A 24,507-nucleotide genomic window follows, 5' to 3' on the forward strand; every position below is an offset into this window, starting at 1 on the left:
CTTTACTACTTTAAGTGTCTCACTTCCTAATCTAATTCCCTCAGCATCACCCGACTTAATTCGACTACATTCCATTAGCCTCGTTTTGCTTTTGTTGTTGTTCTTATTCCCTCCCTTCAAGACACTGTCCATTCCGTTCAACTGCTCTTCCAAGTCCTTTGCTGTCTCTGACAGTATTACAATGTCATCGGCGAACCACAAAGTTTTTATTTCTTCTCCATGGATTTTAATGCCTACTCCGAACTTTTCTTTTGTTTCCTTTACTGCTTGCTCAATATACAGATTGAATAGCATCGGGGAGAGCCTACAACCCTGCCTCCCTCCCTTCCCAACCACTGCTTCCCTTTCATGCCCCTCGACTCTTATAACTGCCATCTGGTTTCTGTACAAATTGTAAATAGCCTTTCGCTCTCTGTATTTTTCCCCTGCCACCTTCAGAATTTGAAAGAGAGTATTCCAGTCAACATTGTCAAAAGCTTTCTCTAAGTCTACAAACGCTAGAAACGTAGGTTTGCCCTTCCTTAATCTACCTTCTAAGATAAGTTGCGGGGTCAGTATTGCCTCACGTGTTCCAACATTTCTACGGAATCCATACTGATCTTCCCCAAGGTCGGCTTCTACCTATTTTTCCATTCGTCTGTAAAGAATTCGCGTTAGTATTTTGCAGCCGTGACTTATTAAACTGATAGTTCGGTAATTTTCACATCTGTCGACACCTGCTTTCTTTGAGATTGGAATTATTATATTCTTCTTGAAGTCTGAGGATATTTCGCCTGTCTCATACATCTTGCTCACCAGATGGTAGAGTTTAGTCAGGACTGGCTCTCCTAAGGCTGTCAGTCGTTCTAATGGAATGTTGTCTACTCCCGGCGCCTTGTTTCGACTCAGGTCTTTTCAATGCTCTGTCACTCTTCACGCAGTATCATATCTCCCTTTTCATCTTCATCTACACCCTCTTCCATTTCCATAATATTGTCCTCAAGAACATCGCCCCTGTATAGACCCTCTATATACTCCTTCCACCTATCTGCTTTCCCTTCTTTGCTTGCTACACTAATATGTAATAAAAAATGGGGGTTCCTATTTTAAAAAACACAGTTTATATCCTTTTGACCTATGGCAGCGCCATCTAGCAGGCCAACCATAGCGCCCTCTGGTTTCCCCCTTCAAGCCAGAAAAGTTTCGTTCTTTATAGTTTCCTCGTTTGAAGCTTATTTCGTGAGATATTTGGCCCGGTCACGATCAATGGACCACCCTATATAAGTCTTGTAGCCATACTCGTCCATCTGCCCTTCAAAGCGAGGCGTGCCTCGACGCTGACGTGTCTTTCACCGGTGTCGCAGGGAGACGGGCGGTACGCGGCCATCGAGGTGACGGCGGAGTCTGCCCCGGCGCCGCCTCCGTCGCTGCAGGTGCGCCGCGGCAGCGAGCCGGCGCTCAACCAGCTGGTAGCGTCGGTGGCGCCGGTAGGGGGCGCGGGGGCGGCGCAGGGCGACCCGCTGGGGGGCGGCGGAGGCGGCGGCGTGGGCGTGCTGCTGCTCGCGTCCGACGGCGGCTCCAAGCGCTGGTCGGCCACGCCCGCCGTCCCGACGGAGCCCGACGGCGAGGCCCGCGGCGACACCGGCGACAAGGACGCCGCCTGCCGCGTGCCGGCCAACGGCAGGCTGCGCGCGCCGCCCGCCAGGAAGGTGAGCCAGCGCTCAAATGACGGCGTCGATGTCATACCGTCGTACAGTGTACAGCGCCAGATTTTCACCTGGTGGTCACAGCTGGATCTAATTTGTTTTCGAGTGTAAATCGGTTAAGCATTAACACATTAGCGTGTCTACCAAGTTTCGCTGCCATACGATAATTACAGCTCACACTGGACCTCCCTGAGTAACTGCACTTCAATTACAACCACCCGCTACTAGCTGATATGTCGCACAGCTCAGCTTGTGTATGTATCGCATTTATGAATTCCGTGTTCCTGTCGTTTGACTTCATCTCCATTCCTGTAGACAAGAAAGAAATGGAGTGCCTTTTCGTACTGAAGCAATGTCATATGGTTTCACCACTTACTTTACGTGGAGACAACGAAGTTTTTAGGGCTTACACTGGACAGGAAACTTTGTTGGTCTCAGCATGTCTCTTATTTGGCTGCCCGTTGTACACGTTCCCTTAATGTCCTCCGTGTTCTTAGTGATTCATCTTGGGGAGCTGATCGCACTGTCCTGCTTCGCTTATATCGGTTCATAGTCCGATCAAAGCTGGATTATGGGAGCCTCGTCTGCTCGGCCATCCCTCTTACGCCGTCTCAACTCCATCCATCATCGGGGGGTTACGTCTTGCGACCGGAGCATTCTATACTAGTCCCGTCGAGAGGCTTTATGCTGAAGCTGCCGAATTACCATTGACCTACTGGCGCGACGTACTGCTTTGTCGGTATGCCTGCCGGCTGTTGTCAGTGCCCGCCCACCCCTCTTATCAGTCCTCCTTCGACGATTCTCTCGACCGTCACTATGGGTTGTATGTGTCTGCCTTGCTGCCCCCTGGAGTCCGCTTTCGTCGCCTGCTTCGACAACTGAATTTTGCCCTCCCTACCACCTTCAGAGAGGGTGAGAGCCCGTCACCACCTTGGCTCCAGGCTCCGGGTCACATGCATCTTGACCTCAGCTCGCTCCCGAAGGAGGGTACTCCGGATGCAGTGTATTGCTCACGGTTTGTCGAACTTCGTGCGCGACTCGCCAGTAACACCTTTATTTACACTGATGGCTCCAAAACTGACGATGGTGTCGGCTGTACCTTTGTCGTCGGGGACGTCACCTTTAAATACCGGCTCCTCGACCAGTGCTCCAGCTTTACGGCAGGGCTTTTTGCTCTTTATCAGGCCGTTCAGTATGACCGCCGCCACCGCCATTCTCCGTATGTACTCTGCTCTGATTCACTCAGTGCTCTTCAGAGCCTTGGAGCTCCATATCCGGTCGATCCCTTGGTGCAACGTATCCAGCAATCCCTCCATTCTTTTGCTGATGATGGCTCTCCTGTTAGCTTTATGTGGGTTCCAGGCCATGTAGGAGTGCCTGGGAATGAGGCTGCTGATGCTGCGGCCAAGGCTGCAGTCCTCCTGCCTCGGCCAGCCTCCCTTTGTGTCCCATCGTCTGACATTAGTAGGGTTGTTTGTAAGAGGTTTGTGTCATTATGGTTGGATACTTGGTCGTCACTTCAAGAAAATAAGCTCCGGGCCATAAAACCGTTCCCAACAGCTTGGACAACCTCCTCCCGACCATCTCGGCGAGAGGTGGTCATTTTCGCCAGGTTGCGGATTGGGCATTGCCGGTTTAGCCACCGCTACTTGCTATCCGGTGACCCCGCCCCGCAGTGCCCTTGTGGTCACGCATTAACAGTGCGCCATGTTTTATTGTCGTGTCCCCGTTTTAATCAATCTCTTGTTGTCCTGTCTCTGCCATCTACCTTACAGGAAATTTTAGCTGATGACGCTCGAGCAGCTGCTCGTGTTCTTCGTTTTATTACTTTGACGGACTTGTCCAAAGACATCTAACTCTTTCAATTAGTTTATCTGCGTCTTTGTAAGAACTTTCTGGTGTCCCCCCCCCCTTGAGTTTTACCAGATTATATGTGCATTTACATTAGTGACTGGGCGCTAATGACCTTGGTAGTTGAGCGCCCTAAAACCCCACAAAAAAACCTCTTACTTTACATGACTCAGCAGCGCAGAGCTGTAACGCTACAAAGAGGAAGCTAGGATGATCATGGGAAATAAGCATTTACAGAGACGGATGTGTCCTGGCCGTACGATACTCACTCTGTCCTATGCGCACACCATCGGTAGCACCCCGGCCCCACCTTGGCAACTACCTGCGACAGCTTGCTCCATCACTGTTAACGGGCTGTACGGAAATACGAATATTTCGACATTGGTACAATGTTTACGGCAACACTGTTGTGGGGAGATGTTGGTGTAAGATATGGCCCGTATAAATGCATTTGGACTAAATACGAATGGATTGGACAAAAATATGAAAACACCGCGAGAAATTCATGCTCGAACATAAATGGAGATACTAGCCAAGCGCCGGCCGGGGTGCCCGAGCGGTTCTTGGCGCTACAGTCTGGAACCGCGCGACCGCTACGGTCGCAGGTTCGAATCCTGCCTCGGGCATGGATGTGTGTGATGTCCTTAGGTTGATTAGTTTTAAGGAAGTTCTAAGTTCCGGGGGACTGACGACCTCAGATGTTAAGTTCCGTAGTGCTCAGAGCCATTTGAGTCATTTTCTTCTTTTTTTGTCGAAAATGGTATTTAACAAAAAATATTATTAAGTTATTATTATTAAGTTATTAAGAAATGTCTGTGAAAAATCTTCCTTATGTGTGAAGAAAGCGGCAACCCTACGTGGGTGTTACAGGAGTCCGTGTCAGCTCGGCGCGCGCTGCAGCTGCCGGGCGACCGGCGGGACGCGGAGGCGCCGGCGTCGGCGTCGGCGAATCGGTTCGCGCGCGACGGCGGCTCGCGGCTGTCGATGCAGTTCGGCAGCGACGCGCGGTGGGCGGACGCCGCGGACCGCGTGGCATCGCGGTCGCTGCCTCGGGACGCGCGCTGCCGGCGCGAGCCTCTGGGGCAGGCCACCGCCACCCCCGCCTCCGCATCACCGACCCCGCCGGCCCCCTTCCTGCAGCGGCCGCGAAGGCCGCAGCGCCGCGGCTCCACCTCCGACGAGGACGACGATCTCGCACCCGAACAGTGAGTTCACACCACTCTGGTCACCTCTCGTCATTTCGCATGTCTACACAGGTTTCCTGCTTGGTCTTTTTAGGATTCCGTACCTCAGTCGGTAAAAACGGAACCCTAGGGTCGTTTCATACTCGTCCGGTACGGCAAGAAAGGTAGACTGAACTGATTGTTGGTGTTAGGTCGGTAGTATACTATCAAATTTCTTTGTCAAAGATTTGATCAAAGACGTGATCAAATATTCCGTCAAATACAGGGTGTTACAAAAAGGTACGGCCAAACTTTCAGGAAACATTCCTCAAACACAAATAAAGAAAAGATGTTATGTGGACATGTGTCCGGAAACCATTAATTTCCATGTTAGAGTTCATTTTAGTTTCCTCGATTCACCGCCAGTTGGCCCAATTGAAGGAAGGTAATGTTGACTTCGGTGCTTGTGTTGACATGCGACTCATTGCTCTACAGTACTAGCATGAAGCACATCAGTACGTAGCATCGACAGGTTAGTGTTCATCACGAACGTGGTTTTACAGTCAGTGCAATGTTTACAAAAGCGGAGTTGGCACATGCCCATTTGATGTATGGATTAGCACGGGGCAATAGCCGTGGCGCGGTACGTTTGTATCGAGACAGATTTCCAGAACGAAGGTGTCCCGACAAGACGACGTTGGAAGCAATTGATCGGCGTATGGGAGCACGGAACATTCCAACCTATGACTCGCGACTGGGGAAGACCTAGAACGACGAGGACACCTGCAATGGACGAGGCAATTCTTCGTGCAGTTGACGATAACCCTAATGTCAGCGTCAGAGAAGTTGCTGCTGTACAAGGTAACGTTGACCACGTCACTGTATGGAGAGCGCTACGGGAGAACCAGTTGTTTCCGTACCACGTACAGCGTGTGCAGGCACTATCAACAGCTGACTGGCCTCCACATACCTGGGTGAAGCCGTGGGTTTTACGACGACACGATAAAAGCATTCAATAAAACTTGTTACGTACATCAGTTACTTACGAATGGATGATGGATGAGCATACATTTCTGTATGTGCTCAATGAAGTGTATCCTCATATCACAAAGCACAATATTCACTTAAGAACTGCTACATCTGCAGAAACAGGCTCACTGTAACACTCCGATTCCTTGCTACAGGAGAGGGTTGGGTTAGGTCAGCTCAGGTCTCCAATCTTCTTAATCAATTTTTGTATTCAGCGTGCCTCACGTTGTAAAGCGCCTCATCAGCTTCATACATCTCTATTAATTTTGTAGTTGTCGGCACACACCAATTGTATTTACCGGCAATGTTTATAAAAACACTACAGACGACAGAATGCTGCAGCGATGCTAGCGCTCCATGTGGTAACATGTCACATTGCAGAGAACAGAAGACAAGCGACTTCTTTGATCAAATCTACAGCGAGGCCCTAGATTTGATCAAATATTTGACGACATTTGACAAAGTTCCCTATTACACCATCAAATATCTTTGACAAAGATATTTGACAAAGAAATTTGATAGTGTAATACCGGCCTTAATAACGATCATCCTCCTTTACCTCCTCTGCATTACTGCAGATGACGTGTCACTGAGCGCATTTGTTCTGTGCATGCAGTACACGTGAGGCGCCTAGTTGTTTCCACTGCACTGTGGAATACGAAGGTTCTGTTATAGTTCACTAATCTGCTGTCTTCACGTTGATGTCCCCAGCGCAGAAAACAGCACGCAGGACGTATGTTCTGTATCTTGAGGCTGAAATTGACTTTTAGCGAGGTTCTGTTCTGAAATAATGTATCACTTCTTTGGGATGTCACTCGCGTATTTTAATATAGCCACACGAGAAGACTACATGATCTTAATACAACTCCTTCACGTACGGCAAAGTAAATGATTAAGCACAATGTTTACTAAAATGTATCTTCACACTATTTGTGGCACGTGTCTGTGCCTCATGGCTACCGGAGTGAATCTTTTAATACTGAATACTGGCAAACACATCCTGCTACAGACAACATGACCGTACATCTCGACTGCCTAATCCAGAGTGACGAACAGGAACTTAAATAAAAATTGGAAACACATCCTACGACAGACAAAACGTCTTTTCTTCTGGACTGCCTAATCCAGAGTGACGAACAGCCCGAAACACTTCGCGCGCCATACCAGAAAAGGCGTGACCCGAACGCTTCGGAAGTGCTTCGTCTGCAATTTCGTCAGTCTTTTGTTTTTGAATTAAATTGTTTTTAATAATTCTAAAATGACTCAGTTTTTACAGTTTCTAACTCTCAATTCAACAAGAACCGATATTTCGATCAGACAGAATTTGCATATTTTAAGCGAGACGGAACAGTTCAAGTTCCTAGGCGTTCGGATAGATAGTAAGCTGTCGTGGAAAGCCCATGTTCAGGATCTTGTTCAGAAACTAAATGATGCTTTATCTACCATTAGAACAGTATCTGAAATAAGTGACAGTTCAACACGAAAAGTAGTCTACTTAGCATGTTTTCATACGCTTATGTCGTATGGTATTATTCCTTGGGGTAATTCTTCTGATTCAAAAAGGGTATTTTTGGCTCAAGAACGGGCTGTTCGAGCTGTATGTGGTGTAAAATCGAGAACCTCTTGTGACCCCTATTCAATAGTCTGGGAATTTTGACATTGCCCTCACAGTATATATTTTCTTTAATGTCGTTTGTTGTTAGCCATATTAGCTTATTTCCAAGAGTTAGCAGTTTTCACTCAGTTAATACTAGGCAGAAATCAAATCTGCATGTGGAATGCACTTCCTTGACTCTTGTGCAGAAAGGAGTGCAGTATTCTGCTGCATCCATTTTCAATAAGCTGCCACAAGAACTCAAAAATCTTAGCAGTAGCCCAAAATCTTTTAAGTCTAAACTGAAGAGTTTCCTCATGGCTCACTCCTTCTATTCTGTCGAGGAGCTCCTGAAAGAGCTAAAAAAATTAAGCAAATTCCATTGTTACATTGTTGATTTTCTTTATTTAAACTTACGACTTGTCGCCTGAATATGTTTCTTATATTTCATTTTATCTGTTTCTACTATCGTGTTATAATTTCATGTATTGTCTCGTTCCATGACCATGGAGACTTCTCCTTAATTTGGTCTCACGGAACAATAAATAAATAAAAATATGTAAAAATAAACTGATTGATAGTCAGCTGTTGAGAGATATTTATATTAGAAAGTGAATTCATTCCAATGAGTAATTTAACTAATAATAATTATTATTATACTTTAACGTTTTGGCGCCCTTGCTCCGAACACAGCAGCCAATCACAGAGCAGTAGCATTATGCAGGCAGTCTTTCTCACGGGAATGACAGATTCTAACATCTGTCACAGGTACCTCACACGACATTTCGTCATCTATATACTTCTTGCATCTCCACTGCACTGGGAACAGCTTCTTGGAGCCTAATGTGATGGCTGACTAAGCCAGAAATATTACACCGGCTACCGTGAAGTACGTTGTATGAGACATTTCGCATTTGCTACGCGCCGGCTAAGGCTGCGGTCACAGTGGTACCGATAGTGGTGGGTTTCGCCGACGACCGACGTCGGTCGAAGACTGCAGATATTCTCAAATTATTTCGCAACTACAAGCGCGGTTTCAATACATTCAGTTTCATCGCCCGCACGTAAAGATTTCGGACGACCATCGCCAAAATTCAAATCAGTTTTCTTGTTTCTGCCATAACGGCCGGCGCGACGCAAAATTTGGACTATGAGAAACTGGTGAGCTTAGTCGGAGGAGGAGTTTGTGGCGTCATGACGATGAAAATCATGATCAGAATATAGGCCAGACTCTATGGACTGAAATTGCAGGTTTATTGGAAACAGCAAGTAGACAAAAGTTTTACCGCATATTTAAGGTGAGGGTTATAGACTAGGCCCTAGAAAAATAATCTGTTCAAGTGACAAGGATGACTTATCTCGTGCTTAAAGTTACAGGTTTAGGCTGTGGTGGGTGGACATTAGCTGTCTACAAATAATAATAATAATAATAATAATAATAATTATTATTATTATTATTATTATTATTATTATTTCTTTACTTTCTCAGACGTTAAGTCTGGTTAAAAATGGAAAGTGACCTTGATCAAGCGTCACTATTATTGAAACTTCCTGGCAGATTAAAACTGTGTGCCAGACCGAGACTCAAACTCGGGACCTTTGCCTTTCGTGGGCAAGTGCTGTACCGTCTGAGTTACCCTCACAGCTTCACTTCTGCCAGTACCTCGTCTCCTACCTTCCAAACTTTACAGAAGCTCTCCTGCAGACCTTATTATTATTATTATTATTATTATTATTATTATTATTATTGCTTGCTGCCGTTTTTATACCACTAGGAAGGTGATTCTGTTATATGAAGTGGTTTGCAAATGTGATGTGTGTATGTTTTTCCATTTTCCAGTGCTGTCGGTGTTCATAGTATCTTATTCTAAACTTTATTTATCTTTCACATGTACGCTGAATGACAGTCATTGAAGGTTAATTGACTTGTGTTTGCACAACTTCAGATAAATTCAGCAAAACATATTTCCAGTACGTATAGAAATGTGATTCGAATTCTATTACAAATGCGATATTTGCATTAAAGATACAATTCTGCTTCAGGCAAAAACTAGAAGTGGCACGTTGACATTTGGTGCCTGGCGATTACATTTTTCCAATAATTAGGCTTACACCACATTCTGAAAAGAACAGTTTCAAGATTTTTGTGTGGTATATTGGATGCTACTTACGATGCCCTAAATAATAATTTCAAAGCTAATATTTTCACTCTTGCACCCCAAATACTACAAAATTTTTAAATTTATTCTGCAGCAAATATTGGAGCTATGTTTCGTGCAGGTGCACTAAAGGTTGCTGTAATATAGTTGATTTTCTTTATTAAAAGGTACAAGCAATCTGAAATACTACTGGCACAGAGAAATCTTGTTACTTCTGTTCCTCACCCAAGCTACAGACTGGACTCGCACCTTCAGATTTGAATCTGTATGGCCCGATGAAGAATGCAACCTGCTGAAAGCAGTACGTGGATGATGCGGAGGTTATTGACGTGCAAGATGTTAGCTCCGATGCTGATCAGTAGCGTGATACCACGCGGATATACATACCATCCCAGTAAGATGGCGTAAGACTGTCAAATGTTGAAAAACAGGATTTTGTAACCAAAAGAGTGGAGAATAATATGGTGTATTGGAATTCTACACCCCTCGTAGATTCACAGGCTTCACCAGTATAGAAACCAAGATCCACAACTGAATAATGGGCTCCATGAAACATACTGATTCTGGACGCAGGGTTGTCAGGTTCTTAAGATTTCCCGACTTTGTTTAGAGACAAAACACACAGCTACAGCTTCTAAACTGAACCAAGGCGGATTTTTTTCGAAACATCATCTCTAAAGCTACAATTAACACACACAGGTCTAGAACTGACATGTATATTTTACGGTTAATTGTTTATTGTTTACTGTTCTTACGAACTTACTTTCTTTTGCGTTTTCGAGACCGACTGATAAACTTATGTTCTGTACGCTGCAGTGCTTATGCGTTTCTTTACGTTTTCACCTCCGTGAAAGAGCCTGAACACAGAGTTATAATATTCATCTTTGTTAAGCTGTTATTAAGTCTTACAGCATTGATTATTAAAGCAGAACTTCAACGTACAACAGAACAAAATCCATGGCCGGCCGCAGTGGTCGTGCGGCTCTAGGCGCTGCAGTCTGGAACCGTGAGACCGCTACGGTCGCAGGTTCAAATCCTGCCTCGGGCATGGATGTGTGTGATGTCCTTAGGTTAGTTAGGTTTAACTAGTTCTACGTTCTAGGGGACTAATGACCTCAGAAGTTGAGTCCCATAGTACTCAGAGCCATTTTTTGAACAAAATCCATGGGCCCCAGCTGCTTATCGTCCGCCAAACGGATCCCGAGAAACTATGCAGAACTACGCACGGCCTCCATTTGGATGAAATTAACCAATGCAGCGAGCGGAAAACACATCGCGTGTACGTAGCTTTTGAGCCACTGTCTGTATCAACAGCATTTATGCATTTCAGATTTTTTTACACGACGGTTGTAAGAGAGGAAAGTGTGTTTACTGTAAATGGTCCTATTTCCAGAGGCGGTTGTTGCAAGCGGAGGACGACGTCACATGATCGATTTCAGGCGAACACCTCTGTAGCGTATAAATACACATGTCAACAGGGTGCTGAGGCTTGCCTACCACAGTGCAGCCAACTAAACGTCCTAACGTGTGCTACATACTTCCTGAAAATACAAGCTACACTTGGAGGTAAAACTCGCTGAAATGTTGTTCGAAATCAAAATCTGAAATCGTATTACCTTTTGGGATATTTAATAAAGATCCTAACTGCAGCAATTACGCACTTTTATCACAAGGAAAGGGAAAGGTACGAAATACATGACTTAATAAGCAGTGGCACAGCAAACAACAATGGCTACTTCATGCAGTACCGGTACCGGTACTGGTACTGTTACCTAGCTAAAATTGGGGTCAACAAAAGAAAAAAGCGACAACCCGTTGGTGCCTTCCAACTAATGCCGTTTTAGACTACTCGTACTCGTTCTTAGTATGCATTTTACAGTTCGTGAAGCATACTTACATATGGATCTGTAGTCAGACGGTAAAACTAATAAACTGCCAGCGCTACAAAGAAGGGACAGTTGAAATTGAAAACGATTTTGAGGTAATTTGTATGTAATAATACAGGGTTATTACAAATTATTGAAGCGATTTCACAGCACTACAATAACTTTATTATTTGAGATATTTTCACAATGCTTTGCACACACATACAAAAACTCAAGAAGTTTTTTTAGGCATTCACAAATGTTTGATATGTGCCCCTTTAGTGATTCGGCAGACATCAAGCCGATAATCAAGTTCCTCCCACACTTGGCACAGCATGTCCCCATCAATGAGTTCGAAAGCATCGTTGATGCGAGCTCGCAGTTCTGGCACGTTTCTTGGTAGAGGAAGTTTAAACACTGAATCTTTCACATAACCCCACAGAAAGAAATCGCATGGGGTTAAGTCGGGAGAGCGTGGAGGCCATGACATGAATTGCTGATCATGATCTCCACCACGACCGAACCATCTGTTTTCCAATCTCCCGTTTAAGAAATGCTGAACATCATGATGGAAGTGAGGTGGAGCACCATCCTGTTGAAAGATGAAGTCGGCGCTGTCGGTCTCCAGTTGTGGCATGAGCCAATTTTCCAGCATGTCCAGATACACGTGTCTGGTAACGTTTTTTTCGCAGAAGAGAAAGGGGCCGTAAACTTTAAACCGTGAGATTGCACAAAACACGTTAACTTTTGGTGAATTGCGAATTTGCTGCACGAATGCGTGAGGATTCTCTACCGCCCAGATTCGCACATTATGTCTGTTCACTTCACCATTAAGAAAAAATGTTGCTTCATCACTGATAACAAGTTTCGCACTGAACGCATCCTCTTCCATGAGCTGTTGCAACCGCGCCGAAAATTCAAAGCGTTTGACTTTGTCATCGGGTGTCAGGGCTTGTAGCAATTGTAAACGGTAAAGCTTCTGCTTTAGCCTTTTCTGTAAGATTTTCCAAACCGTCGGCTGTGGTACGTTTAGCTCCCTGCTTACTTTATTCGTCGACTTCCGCGGGCTACGCGTGAAAGTTGCCCGCACGCGTTCAACCGTTTCTTCACTCACTGCAGGCCGACCCGTTGATTTCCCCTTACAGAGGCATCCAGAAGGTTTAAACTGCGCATACCATCGCCGAATGGAGTTAGCAGTTGGTGGATCTTTGTTGAACTTCGTCCTGAAGTGTCGTTGCACTGTTATGACTGACATGTGAGTGCATTTCAAGCACGACATACGCTTTCTCGGCTCCTGTCGCCATTTTGTCTCACTGCGCTCTCGAGCGCTCTGGTGGCAGAAACCTGAAGTGCGGCTTCAGCCGAACAAAACTTTGAGAGTTTTTCTACGTATCTGTAGTGTGTCGTGACCATATGTCAATGAATGGAGCTACAGTGAATTTATGAAATCGCTTCAATCATTTGTAATAGCCCTGTATCTGTTGACTCCACAGAAAACATAAGGAAATTTATAGATGATTAGTAATGTGGGGACTCCACTTCTGAAGATTATTTGAGATGCGATGCCCTGAATGTCAAGTATTACATAAACAGTCTCCGATCATATTAATATAAAAAATAAGTAACTCTCGAAGTAGGAAAATGGAGGAGCGGAAGAAGAAGAAGAAGCCCAGAAATTTATGGAAAGTGTAGGCGTATAAGAGACAGTGGACAAATATTCATGCTGTGGCAACTTTGTAGCATAACAGTTCAGGAGCCCGACATCTGAACAAAGGGAAAGATAGGGTACATGTAGCTCCTCGACATTGAAATGGGTACTGATGATGCAAAAAATACAAAATCAATATGCAACCTCCATTCTAGTGGATTCTGGGGTCTACGGCTTTCCGTAATTGTCGTGTCCGAGGATGTGAATCTAAATATAATCTTTAATGATCAACACTGTGTGTGTGTGTGTGTGTGTGTGTGTGTGTGTGTGTGTGTGTGTGTAAAAAAAAAAAAAAAAGAAAAAAGTGTAAAAAAAAAAGTGTAAATGATATAGTGAAAGCTCATTAACCTTCCCTTGACAGACCCTCCGTTAAGTACGTATTTTGAATTTCACGAATAATCACTGGGATGATCTCTTTTGCAATATGAAATAATTAGTTCAAATTAGTAAGCAAGTCATTGATTACCAGCTAACTACACCCGCAACCTGATTTAGGTTTTCCACGATTTCCCAAAATCGCTTCAGGCTGATGCCGGGATGGCTACTTTGAAAGAGCACGGCCGATTTCCTTTCCCAATCCGAGCCAGTGTTAGGTCGCTGATGACCTCGTTGTGGACGGGACATTAAACACTGATCTCTTCTTCCTCCAATTAACGAAATGTTATTGTCAGCCTTATCGCTGCAGTTTAGCAAATGGAAAGTCTAAAATCTGACTATGACATGAAATTTGCAGACAAAACGTCGCTGTCACTTTGTACATCTTGCACCTCTGTTGTTTAGACGCTTTTATTAACCATAGGCCAGTCGCCTTCGCGCTCCGTTTTTCTGTCGCTATTACATCACATGATCACAATACAAGCAGCACCAACTCCTAGCAAACTTTAAGCGTGTCGAAAATCTGTTCTTAATAATTAGGACAAGAATTATATCTTTCATTCAAATAGGCGAAATTTTTAGGTTGTTCCGTACTTGAGAACTGGCAGGTAAAAAATGCCTTGTGCAACAGTAAGTGGCAACATGTTGGCAACCTAGAATGCGAAGCTCCCACTGGTGCATTGTAGCAGGAGCAGTCCAATCTGCTAGTTGTCAAGTGCCAGGTATTTCAGTTCATCCCCAGAAGAAAGGGGAAAAAAATTGTTTCGCGAATCCACACGTGGCCAGGCCTTATCTCAGCAATTCAGTTTCTGTGACTTGCAGACATTTCTTTAAGTAACTTGGGATATTCACAGTGCCTTCGCAATACATATATTCACTTATGAAATGTCATTAATAACCCATCTCACTTTGGCACAGAAAGGGGTGAATTATGCTGCCACAAAAATCTTTGGTCGTTTGCCAAATAGTATTAAAAGTCTGACTAATAGCCAACCAACATTTAAAAGCGAATTAAAAGAATTTCTGAATGACAACTCCCTCTACTCAATAGATGAATTCTCAGATATGAAATAGTAACTGAAAAAACTAATAATAATTATTTGGTGCATAGAAAACTTATTTTAAAGTGACACATTCTACATCATTACAAAATGTGATATTTATGATCTATGGAACAAGGATTAATGTGTGTATGTATGTATACTTGTTTACACAGCTGGCGATAAGAGACACTATAAATTGCAGCGTGCAAAGTTAAAACAGATCTGTCAGAATTTCTGGTTTGTATCCATGACATAAAAACTTTCTCTCCCTTTTTTGGTAAATATGCTTGTCATTAGCATTGCACAGCATCTGTCTGATGCAAAACCTAACACCAATGCAAAGTTCTGGTAGGCTGAGTATCCATAGTAAAATAGTTAGAGATTCTGCTCTAAGAAGAAGATGATGTGATGGCAGATGAGCCAGTTTCTGCATCTTTATTTCCTTTTAGGAGATTCTAATATTTAATTGTGCAGAGTAACATAATCAGTATTTGAAATATGCCCTTGTTGCTCTAGGCACAAACATCTGTTGGTGAAGTTAATCAAAGTGGCTGATGGGAGCGACTGTAAATGGGAAATGCTTGTACGGTCACTCCCATCAGCCACAGCGTCAATTGTCAACTTTGTCTGCACGTGTTAGTAAATTTATGTGTCTATTCGGTTGAGATGATTGTAAGAGACACATCGGTGCTAGCAGTTTGCAAGAACATTGTTTGCTGTAGGTGGCAAGAAATAATGAAATGGAATAAACAAACAATTATTGAGTAGTTACAATTAGCATAAAACCCAATTACCTGTATTAGAGAAATCTATTTATGCCTGTTTATGTAACTAACAGCTGATTTGTGGAAACTGAACACTGTTTGGCACTTGTACTTTCTTGTCTGTGGGTTAATAATGTTTGTGGTGTGTTTCAGAGTGGAGTATGTGGTGCTGCACAATGAAGGTGGCTGTCCTCTTGGGATCCATGTGGTGCCAGATTATGACTCTCGTGGCCGTGACCGTGGCCTGCTAGTACAAGGTGTCGAGCCAGGAGGTAGAGTTGCACGGGACGGTCGACTGGCTCCATTCGACCGCATCGTCGAAATCAACGGACGAAATCTCCTCGACCTACCCTTCCATCGGTATCTACACAATGTACTCTATAAGACTCTGCATATCGAGATTACTTTGTGTTGTTATTAGTCCCTCCTTTGCTTGTTTCATTAGGAAATACAATGACAAAAAAACAGATGATTCTTTGTGGGCATCCTAGTATCTTGGATTATTGTAGTTGTAGTTCCTATGGTAAATGTACAGGGTGACAGTTATTGAACTACATGGGGAAAAAAATTAATTACAAACTATGGTGTACACACTCTTTATTCAACATGTAAACGTCATTACAGATATTCAGATGACACGTACAATATGCCTGCCATCATTGGCGATAATGTGGTGCAGATGAATAGCAAAATTCTGCACGACCCATTGAAGTGTCAGAACATCAATGTTGTCAATGACATCCTGAATGGCTGTTTTGCGCTCGGCAATGGTTTTGGAGTTACTGCTACACACCTTGTCTATAATATAGCACCACAAAAAGGAATCCCATGTGTTCAGGTCCGGATAATATGGTGGCTAATAAAGGCCCGTGCCAGTGACCTCTGGGTACCACAGAGCCAGAATGTAGCCCCAGAGTGCTGCCCCAGGCCATCAAACACTCTCCTGCCTTAATGGAGTCAGGCTCCGCTTTGCATGAACCACATATTTTCAAAATTGGGGTCACTTTGGATAAAGGTGGATGACATCAACCTCCAGAACCTTCACGTACCGTTCGGTAACCACTGTGCCATCAAGAATATCACACTGATTATTCCATGACTGGACACTGCACACCACAGTCACACTCATTAAGGGTGATGAGACTTCTTGAACGTGAAATACGGATTCTCAGTCCTCCAAATGCGTCAATTTTGCTTATTGGCAAACCCATCAAAATGAAAGTGGGGTTTGTCACTAAGCCAAACGACTATGTACATACTACTTCCCATCATGCCCCACAGTCAATTGTGCAGTTTGAGGTCCTGACAGAAACCGTTCAGAAGTTATGACAGTTCTATTTCCTATAGTTCAATAACTGTCACACTGTATGACAGTGACAATTGAATCTTTTACAGTTTTCTACACTTTGTGGGAAGCAGTTATTTAATTCAGAATTTCTTAAGAGCTGTGTATTAAGGTTACTGCCTGATAAACAACAGCATTGTTAGCAAATAACCGGAGAACTCTATCGAGGAGATTAAATGAGTGTCTTGTCATGGTTCCTCGATGTTGTCTTTCTGATCCGCTTCTTGTAAGAAAATGATGGCAAATTTGACTAGATTTTAAAATGTAGGAGATGAATATCACTTTGATAATCCCTATTTCCATGTTGGAAGCTAACTGGTATTTCAGAATAAAATTCAGTTGTCAGTTGCAACAATCAGTGTTGCTGAGAAAATAACATCTGTAAGTACCACCATAGATTACTGGTAGTTTTGAAGCTGTGATGGCAGTCCATCATTCTCAGTTTATAAGAACATTGTGTCCGTCTGCTTAGCTGAGTGGTAATGTGTTTGCCTACCATGCAGCGGGCCCATGCTCAATTCCCTGCCAAGTTGTAGATTTTCTCCGCTCGTGGAGAGGGTAGTGTTGTTGTCCTCATCATCATTTCATCATCACCGATCTGCAAGTTGCCCAATGTGGCATCACCTGAAAGAAGACTTGCAACCTGGCAGCTGAACTTCCCTGGATGGGGCCTCCATGCCAACAATGCCACACAATAATAATAATAATAATTATTATTATTATTATTATATTTTTTATTTATTGATTTATTTTTTTTTTTTTTTTTTTGGTAAGAACATTGCCTGTGAAGGTATGGTTCCAGGCTCCAGTCCAGTATACACAACATAACGAAGATATTGGCATAGGTGTATTCACATTGCCTGTCATGAAGAAGCTGAGCTTAACACAGGAGTCTAGACTTAACTTGCAGTCCTGGATTGAAGGAAATTCTTCTGATCTGTTGGTTGATGCAGAAAAGCTGTAAAAGTCAATATAAGTTTCTAGTATCAGAAAAACTGTCATCTCAGTTTCTAGCCAAAACAACTACAGTATGATGAATCTGCTTAAAATTTTCTATTTTTTTTTTTTATTTTTGTTAGTAAATTTCACTGTTCACTCTTTGAGTACCTTTAATTTCTCATCCAACTATTGAGTCTCACCTATATGTACAACAGCATCTGTGGTAACCAGAGTGCCAGTGTGTTTCACTGGATAGCACATCTCCTAGTATGCAGGAGACTTAGATTTGAATGCTGGTGCTGGTACAGATTTTCATTCACTGCTTCAGACTATATCATTATCTCATTATATCCATTTTCAGTTATGTTGATAAATAATCTATGATAAATAATGTTCTCTGATCCAATCATTCTGATCCAATCATTCTGATCCAATGCTATTTACATTTTGTATACAGGGTGCAAGAGATCTTCAAGGACTCTCTTCAGTCACCTGAATTGAGACTGCGAGTTGTAAAACACCACAGGTCAGCAGAGGCACCAAAGAAGCCCCCAGCACCTGTCTTCCCAAGGTCTCTTACTGACGCTCTCACAGAGAGGGACAGCGTTGCCATGGTTGAAGGCGAAGAAAGAAGTGGGTGTTCTCATACAAACTGTTTCACTAAATCTAAGCAACTGAAATTGTATAAGTAAACTGATAACATCAATAAAGGAAGAGTTATTTAAGTAGATTAATTATTATAATTCTTACTTTTTTGTGCTTTCAGCGAGCTTAGGTACCAAAGTAGCAACAGTTTCTCCTACAAAAAAGGTATCCTCCCCTGCAGTGCGTCCACCTGCAGGTTCTAGTCTAATAGCTGCCAATACGAGAAAGATTGGCCGAAAAATGGAGCTTGAACTCACAAAAGGTCCACATGGTCTTGGGTTCAGTATTACAACACGTGATAATCCAGCTGGTGGAAATTGCCCCATATACATAAAAAACATTCTTCCTAAGGTAATATGTTACTGATAATAGAACTTTTTCCAATCTAGATTATCACCTGTGGTGGTGGTGGTGGAGGTGGTGGTAGTAGTAGTAGTAGTAGTAGTAGCAGTAGTAGTAGTACTTGTTGTTGTTGTTGTTGATCATGTTCATACACTACATTGTTCTGTATCTTAGGCATTGCTCAGAGTCCTCGATATGGGCTCGTTTATGTGTGTCACTATTCTTTTTCCTTCAATATTCTATCTAAAAGTGAAAAAAAAATCAATGCAAAAGTTTTGCTTCTCATAATGATTGTCCTTTTCTCTTTTTTGCATTCTTCTCATTCACATCCCAAAAATTCACTATTTTCCGTATGTTTTTCAACACCTTGTTTTACATGCCTCTCTCTCTCTCTCTCTCTCTCTCTCTCTCTCTCTCTCTCTCTCTCTCTCTCTCTCTCTGTGTGTGTGTGTGTGTGTGTGTGTGTGTGTGTGTGTGTGTGTGTGTGTGTGTGTGTGTGTGTGTGTGTTTTATGACAGTAATACAATAATGCTCAAGTGAAGCAAAAAGGTTCATGTTTATGAATGTCCTATTCTGAATGGTTTCAGAGATAGAACACATTTAAAGTACATTTAATTTTGGGCTAATGGTACGCACCTGTGTGTCTTACCCACCTAGTTTCTTTGACATTTTATTCTGGCCCAACCTTCCTCTTTGTTTTCAATCCCTTTGCTTGGGATGTCTTTCTGCTATGAACTAGCCCATTAAACTTGCAGCTGTCCATGGCGTGTTGCAGATGCGAAGGTTTGAGAGTGTATCAGAGATAAATATCAGTTGGCTGCGTTTTTATATGCCACACATTTACAATTCAAAGATATGCAGAGATGGTGTATGTTTACAGCTTCTGTAGTGGTTGTGCCCCCTTCTGCTGTTGAAGACTACCATCAGTGCTTTCACACACATCAAACCCCTGATCCTAGTGTGCTTACTGGAGTTTTCAGCACACTGTGTGAAACTGGTTTTCTTCCAAGTTCCAATTTTTCTGCTGAACATTTTATCCATTTCATATGAAACATGTTGACATCTTTACATTGACGACAATGTTACACGACTTGAATTTTGCCCCCCATCAAATGACAGTCGTCATGTGCTGCCATTAATACTGTTCACTGCTGAAGCCACATTTACAGGAATGGAAACAACAAACACACATAATAATCATTGATAGGTGTTTTCGATCAGTGCTGGGAGCAGCATGATCGGTAACATTTTGATAGGGACAGTCATTTTAGTAGAGTAAATGATGGGACACAATTACTTGGATTTTCTGGAAAATTCGTTTGTTGAACACACTGAGGATGTTCCTTTTGTTATATGGTCTGCAGTGTATTGCAGCATGACAGAGCCCCTGTCACATTATACCATGGTAAGGGAACATCTCAACTGCATTTACTCTAATCTCTAGATTGCCCTGGTAGTGCCGGTTAACTGGCCACCAAGATTGCCAGACCTTATATAATTAGAGTTTTGTTTCTCGGGTCATATGAAGTCTCAAGTTGGACAAAAAAATGATTACATAAGATGAACTGCTTGATTGCTTCATGGATGCTGCTGCTCTCATTAGGGAGTGTGTAAAAGCACTCAGACAAGCAATACAACATATTATCCAAGAGTGCACAAATGCACTGAAGTTGATGGTGGGATGTATAAACATTTGTTGTGAACTTTAAACCTACTGAAGTGTGAAGTGAATATGTTAAAAGTATGTATTTTTCAGTTGATGCTTTGTAAATAACAATGTACATTAAATGTGTTCTATCTCAGAACCCATTTGGGATAGGGCATATGTCTGTATGATGTTTATTGCTTCAAATAAATATTCCTGTCATATCCCTGAATATTGACCCTTACTCTTGGGACACAGTGTGTTTGTTCGTTTTATAACAATACTGCTGTGAAACACATTTAATTCTGTGGAAAAAATTGTTGTTACTTAGTCATAAATAGCAATGGTGTAATGGGCAGAAACTTGAGAAAACATCAAATGTCTTGAATAGAACTTAAGATTAATGTTCCAAAGGAAATAAATAGAGGTGGGCAGGGATAAGTTTTTGTGTTGGGAAGGAAACAGGGTTACAGTGATGTGCTTCAAACTGTAAAAAGTAAGAGTGTCCAACATGAAAGGGGGCCAGTGAATGAGAGATTTCATGAATTGCTCATGCTTAGACTGAGCAACAGCATTGATTTTTGCTACAAATTTCCATCGTAGAGTTACTAATAATGCCTGTATATGATGACTGAATTGTTATGGAAATAATTATATTATTATGACAATCTGTACATCTTAAAGCCGTAATCAAATAAATAGCATTTAATATTTTTCTTTTTGTCATAACATAATTTTTGTTCTTATGCAAAACTTGTTTGAAGTTGTGGGGCTGGAACAATTTCTCCAGTGGAATCTCTGATGCTTGCATGTTTAGTTCAGCTAATAGATTTATTTGCTCATTTATAGATAAGATATTCATTGTGCACCAGTAAGTAGTAGTAATATTTCACAGCACATAGTTGAAGAGATTTCTTGAACTCTTTCCATATAATTTAAAAATAAGTGGTCAGTCATAAAAAGTTATAGGTTTCGCAACAGGAAAGTCTGACTGTGTCATAGTTATGAATGGAAACACACACAAGCAGTAGAGGCAGATGATTGTAACATTGACACAGACAAAATTTGTTGAACTGAAAGAATCTCAAAATCATAGCATTAAATGCAATGAAGCATGGTGATTTATGTGCCTTGTGGCCAGCAGTCTCCATTCTTATGTTTCTGAGAAATTAAGTGATTAATCTAGTTATATGTGGTATTCTCTCATTTATAACTCGGTGTGAACTTACATGTGTGCATAGTTCCAGAGTAGAAGGCTTTGGTAAAAATGGTGGTGGTGTGGGGTGTGTCTCTGCTGAATAGAGAGAGATGCTTCAATGTATAGGCGACTAGTAGAAAAATTCAGCTAGCAAGTTTGTTGATTTACTTTAAAAGTGGAAAGATGTGAAATAGGAATGGCCTGAGGCATAATTACAGAGAGCGAGAAACTGAAGAACTGTGTTTAAGGGACATACAGAATGCTGCTGTTAGTTTTAATAATGCAGAAATACTTCATTGACTTCAAGGATAAACTGTGCTATTATACACTACAACAGTTACTGCTGAACTTAACAATTTATTCAGTGGCATTGAATGGGTGCAAATTTTTTTAACTGCACCAATCATCTTTTCTGATTACCTCTTTGCTTGTAACTAACATTAGAAAAATGAGTCCCACACAGTAGAGAACTGATGTGTGTTGAAACCTTGCATAGTACATGGCATCAAATCCACAGAACAGTTATGGTGTGAGCACTTTATTTGATTTTGATGGTGTGTATGGCAGGGTGCTGCTGTGGAGGATGGTCGCTTGCGCCCAGGTGACCGCCTACTGGAAGTGAATGGTGTTGAAATGACAGGGAAGACGCAGGCAGAGGCAGTCGCTGTACTGCGTGATGCTGCTCCTGGCAGTAAGGTCCGCATTGTCGTCTCACGCCAAGAGGATGCGGCTCCCAGCCCTGCTCTCCCACGTCAGATTGTACGTACTATATTCGCTGGGAGAATTTCATAACAGGAATAAATAATGCTCACTGCTAAAAAATATCTTTTATTCATTAATCTCCAGCACTCGGAACTAAATTCTTACTATAATTACTGTAAAAAAGAGCTTTTGTCACATTGCGAAGGAATGATAATGACATAATACTGTAATGAAATTACATATGTTAGTAATCCTCTAGAAACAGCTGCTATAAGCTTAATTCATTAAACAGCATTGTTATCCCATTTGAAGTACTATTACTTTCTCTGTTGAGACCTTTACTATATTATCTACAGTGACTTTGAAAAATTATGTTGTGAGCATGTACGTGATTTCATTTGTGCACAGATTGCCACACATCTGGAGTTTTCAGAAAGTAGTTTCTTTTCTATGTTGCATATCAGCCATTCTAACAGATACGCAATGATACGGGAGTTATTCAAAACAATTTTAGGTATGTTTGACACTCCACTAGTCGCAGTATTTCATATCTAAAAATCAGCGAAATATTTACCAGACTAATTCAGCAAATTGTGGTGCATTAGTTCTTGAAGATTTTTATGGGATACATTTTATTAAGGAAATGATTACTTCTACAAATGGTCCCGTTGCCACTACTCTTACTTCTATTTGTACAATTGAAAAGTACGTAAGAAGTCTTTCTTACACTTAAGTCTACAGCACCATTAAATTTCTTGAAGGAAGCCTTTTGCTGCTTGAGGCTGTTTTTTATCTGGAAAAAAAAACACTTTATTTCAAATAATTTTGTCCTGAATAAAACATAACTCCATTTGGAAAATGAGTTCTCTCGTGAAAACTAATATTGTTCTCCACACTAGGCATTAGTCTAATATAAGTTACTGTATTTAAAAAGGTGGGCATAACCCCCCCCCCCCCCCCTTACACACACACACACACACACACACACACACACACACACACACACACACACACACACACACACACACACACACACACACACACAATTTCTCTCTGCACTGCACTGTAAAAATCAGGCATTGATTCTGCATGTTATATATGCTAAGCACATACACTGCTTAACAATATATACAAGTAGTTGTTGGGAAAGATGTAGCCAGTGAGGAAAGTAAGACTGTCAACCTATAGAGCTTTGTTTACTTAATCATAGCCAAGAGACATTGGTTTTGCTTTATTTGTGTCATTGTTCTTTAATTACACAAACTTGGTATATTCTTAGTGTGGTATTACATCATAGTTACCTGTGCATGAAAAAATAACTTTTGCTTTTCATACTGTCTTTTTCTCTTGCCAGTACTATAACTCTTTCTAATGTAGCTTCTGCAGTTCACTATAGCCAGTCTGCTTGATACCAGTTGTGTTGTAAATTATTGGAAGAATGCTTGCTAGGCATAGGTATATTGCTTATTATTTTATTATGGCATGTTGTCTACTTGCTTTTGGTCTGACAGAAGAGCAATATTCCACGGGAGGACAGGAATGATGAAAGAAAGAAATAAACTACACCGAGAAACATGTCTATATGTACTTCAAATATCCTCTTGGCCATCATGAGAGAGGCTGCAGTCATTTTTATCATTGACTCACAATCTTAGACAAAAGGTCAAACACAAAAAGTGGAGTTTTGACTATTTCTTCAGTTTATTCTCAAGTAGATAATTAATGAAAAATTTCAATCAGTGGTACTACAGGGAATTCTTGTCCAAACAACAGTTTCCATGGGTCCAGTACTTTAATTTTGTTCCATCTCATAGAGTGTACCCTTAAAAATCACAATAGTACAGATTTTGTCACACACTTACTTTAAATATGTTGTTGTGAAGTAATTTCTTTAGGCCAACTGTGTAATTATTTCTTTAAAACTGTCATATACTAATTTTTTTTAGGTCTTGATTTGTTGCAATGATGGATATGATACTCCTGGGTACATTGGCAAAGTTCCTTTGTCATGCAAATGTGCATTCAGTGTGTCTGCTTTGGGGGGTGGGGGGGAGGGGGGGGGGAGATGTGGACATGGCCCTGTCTCCAGCTATTGAGCGTAAAGGGTGCAATAGTCTGTAAGCTGTTACTCATCCTCAGTACCTACAGGCAGGTGGTGGAAGTGGTGAAGACTGCTAGCTTGCTCACAGGATACAAGCATAGTTCATAATTTGCAGCATCATACCCAGAGTCCTTCGGGTTAAAGCCAATTGGAAGGTCTCAGAGGCTCTGTTGATCTGTGACAATCATGGGTGCAGATTTGTGGACCTGCCTTATCAGGTAGAGAGTTGTGGGACTCTTCTTCATAGGTCAGGGTGCACTAAGCAAAGGAAGCACTACTGGGGTAGCAGTGTACTCATGGAGTACACATGTGGTGTTTTTAGTTATGTGGTAGTTTGAGGTTACCTGATTGCTT

The 24,507-nt window shown here is 42.1% G+C and overlaps 1 protein-coding gene across 1 annotated transcript in view; it reads left to right on the forward strand.

The window, feature by feature from the left end:
• The window catches only part of LOC124789029 (partitioning defective 3 homolog), a 285,751-nt gene that overhangs the window by 152,870 nt on the left and 108,374 nt on the right, over positions 1 to 24,507 (forward strand). The window contains exons 4-10 of the mRNA XM_047256316.1: positions 1,344 to 1,466; positions 1,563 to 1,688; positions 4,464 to 4,741; positions 15,390 to 15,596; positions 17,978 to 18,153; positions 18,287 to 18,516; positions 21,918 to 22,109. Coding sequence (XP_047112272.1) covers positions 1,344 to 1,466; positions 1,563 to 1,688; positions 4,464 to 4,741; positions 15,390 to 15,596; positions 17,978 to 18,153; positions 18,287 to 18,516; positions 21,918 to 22,109 — 1,332 coding nt within the window. The remainder of the gene's footprint in view (positions 1 to 1,343; positions 1,467 to 1,562; positions 1,689 to 4,463; positions 4,742 to 15,389; positions 15,597 to 17,977; positions 18,154 to 18,286; positions 18,517 to 21,917; positions 22,110 to 24,507) is intronic.

Source organism: Schistocerca piceifrons, chromosome 3 (assembly GCF_021461385.2).
Source record: "Schistocerca piceifrons isolate TAMUIC-IGC-003096 chromosome 3, iqSchPice1.1, whole genome shotgun sequence".
NCBI classification, from domain to species: domain Eukaryota; kingdom Metazoa; phylum Arthropoda; class Insecta; order Orthoptera; family Acrididae; genus Schistocerca; species Schistocerca piceifrons.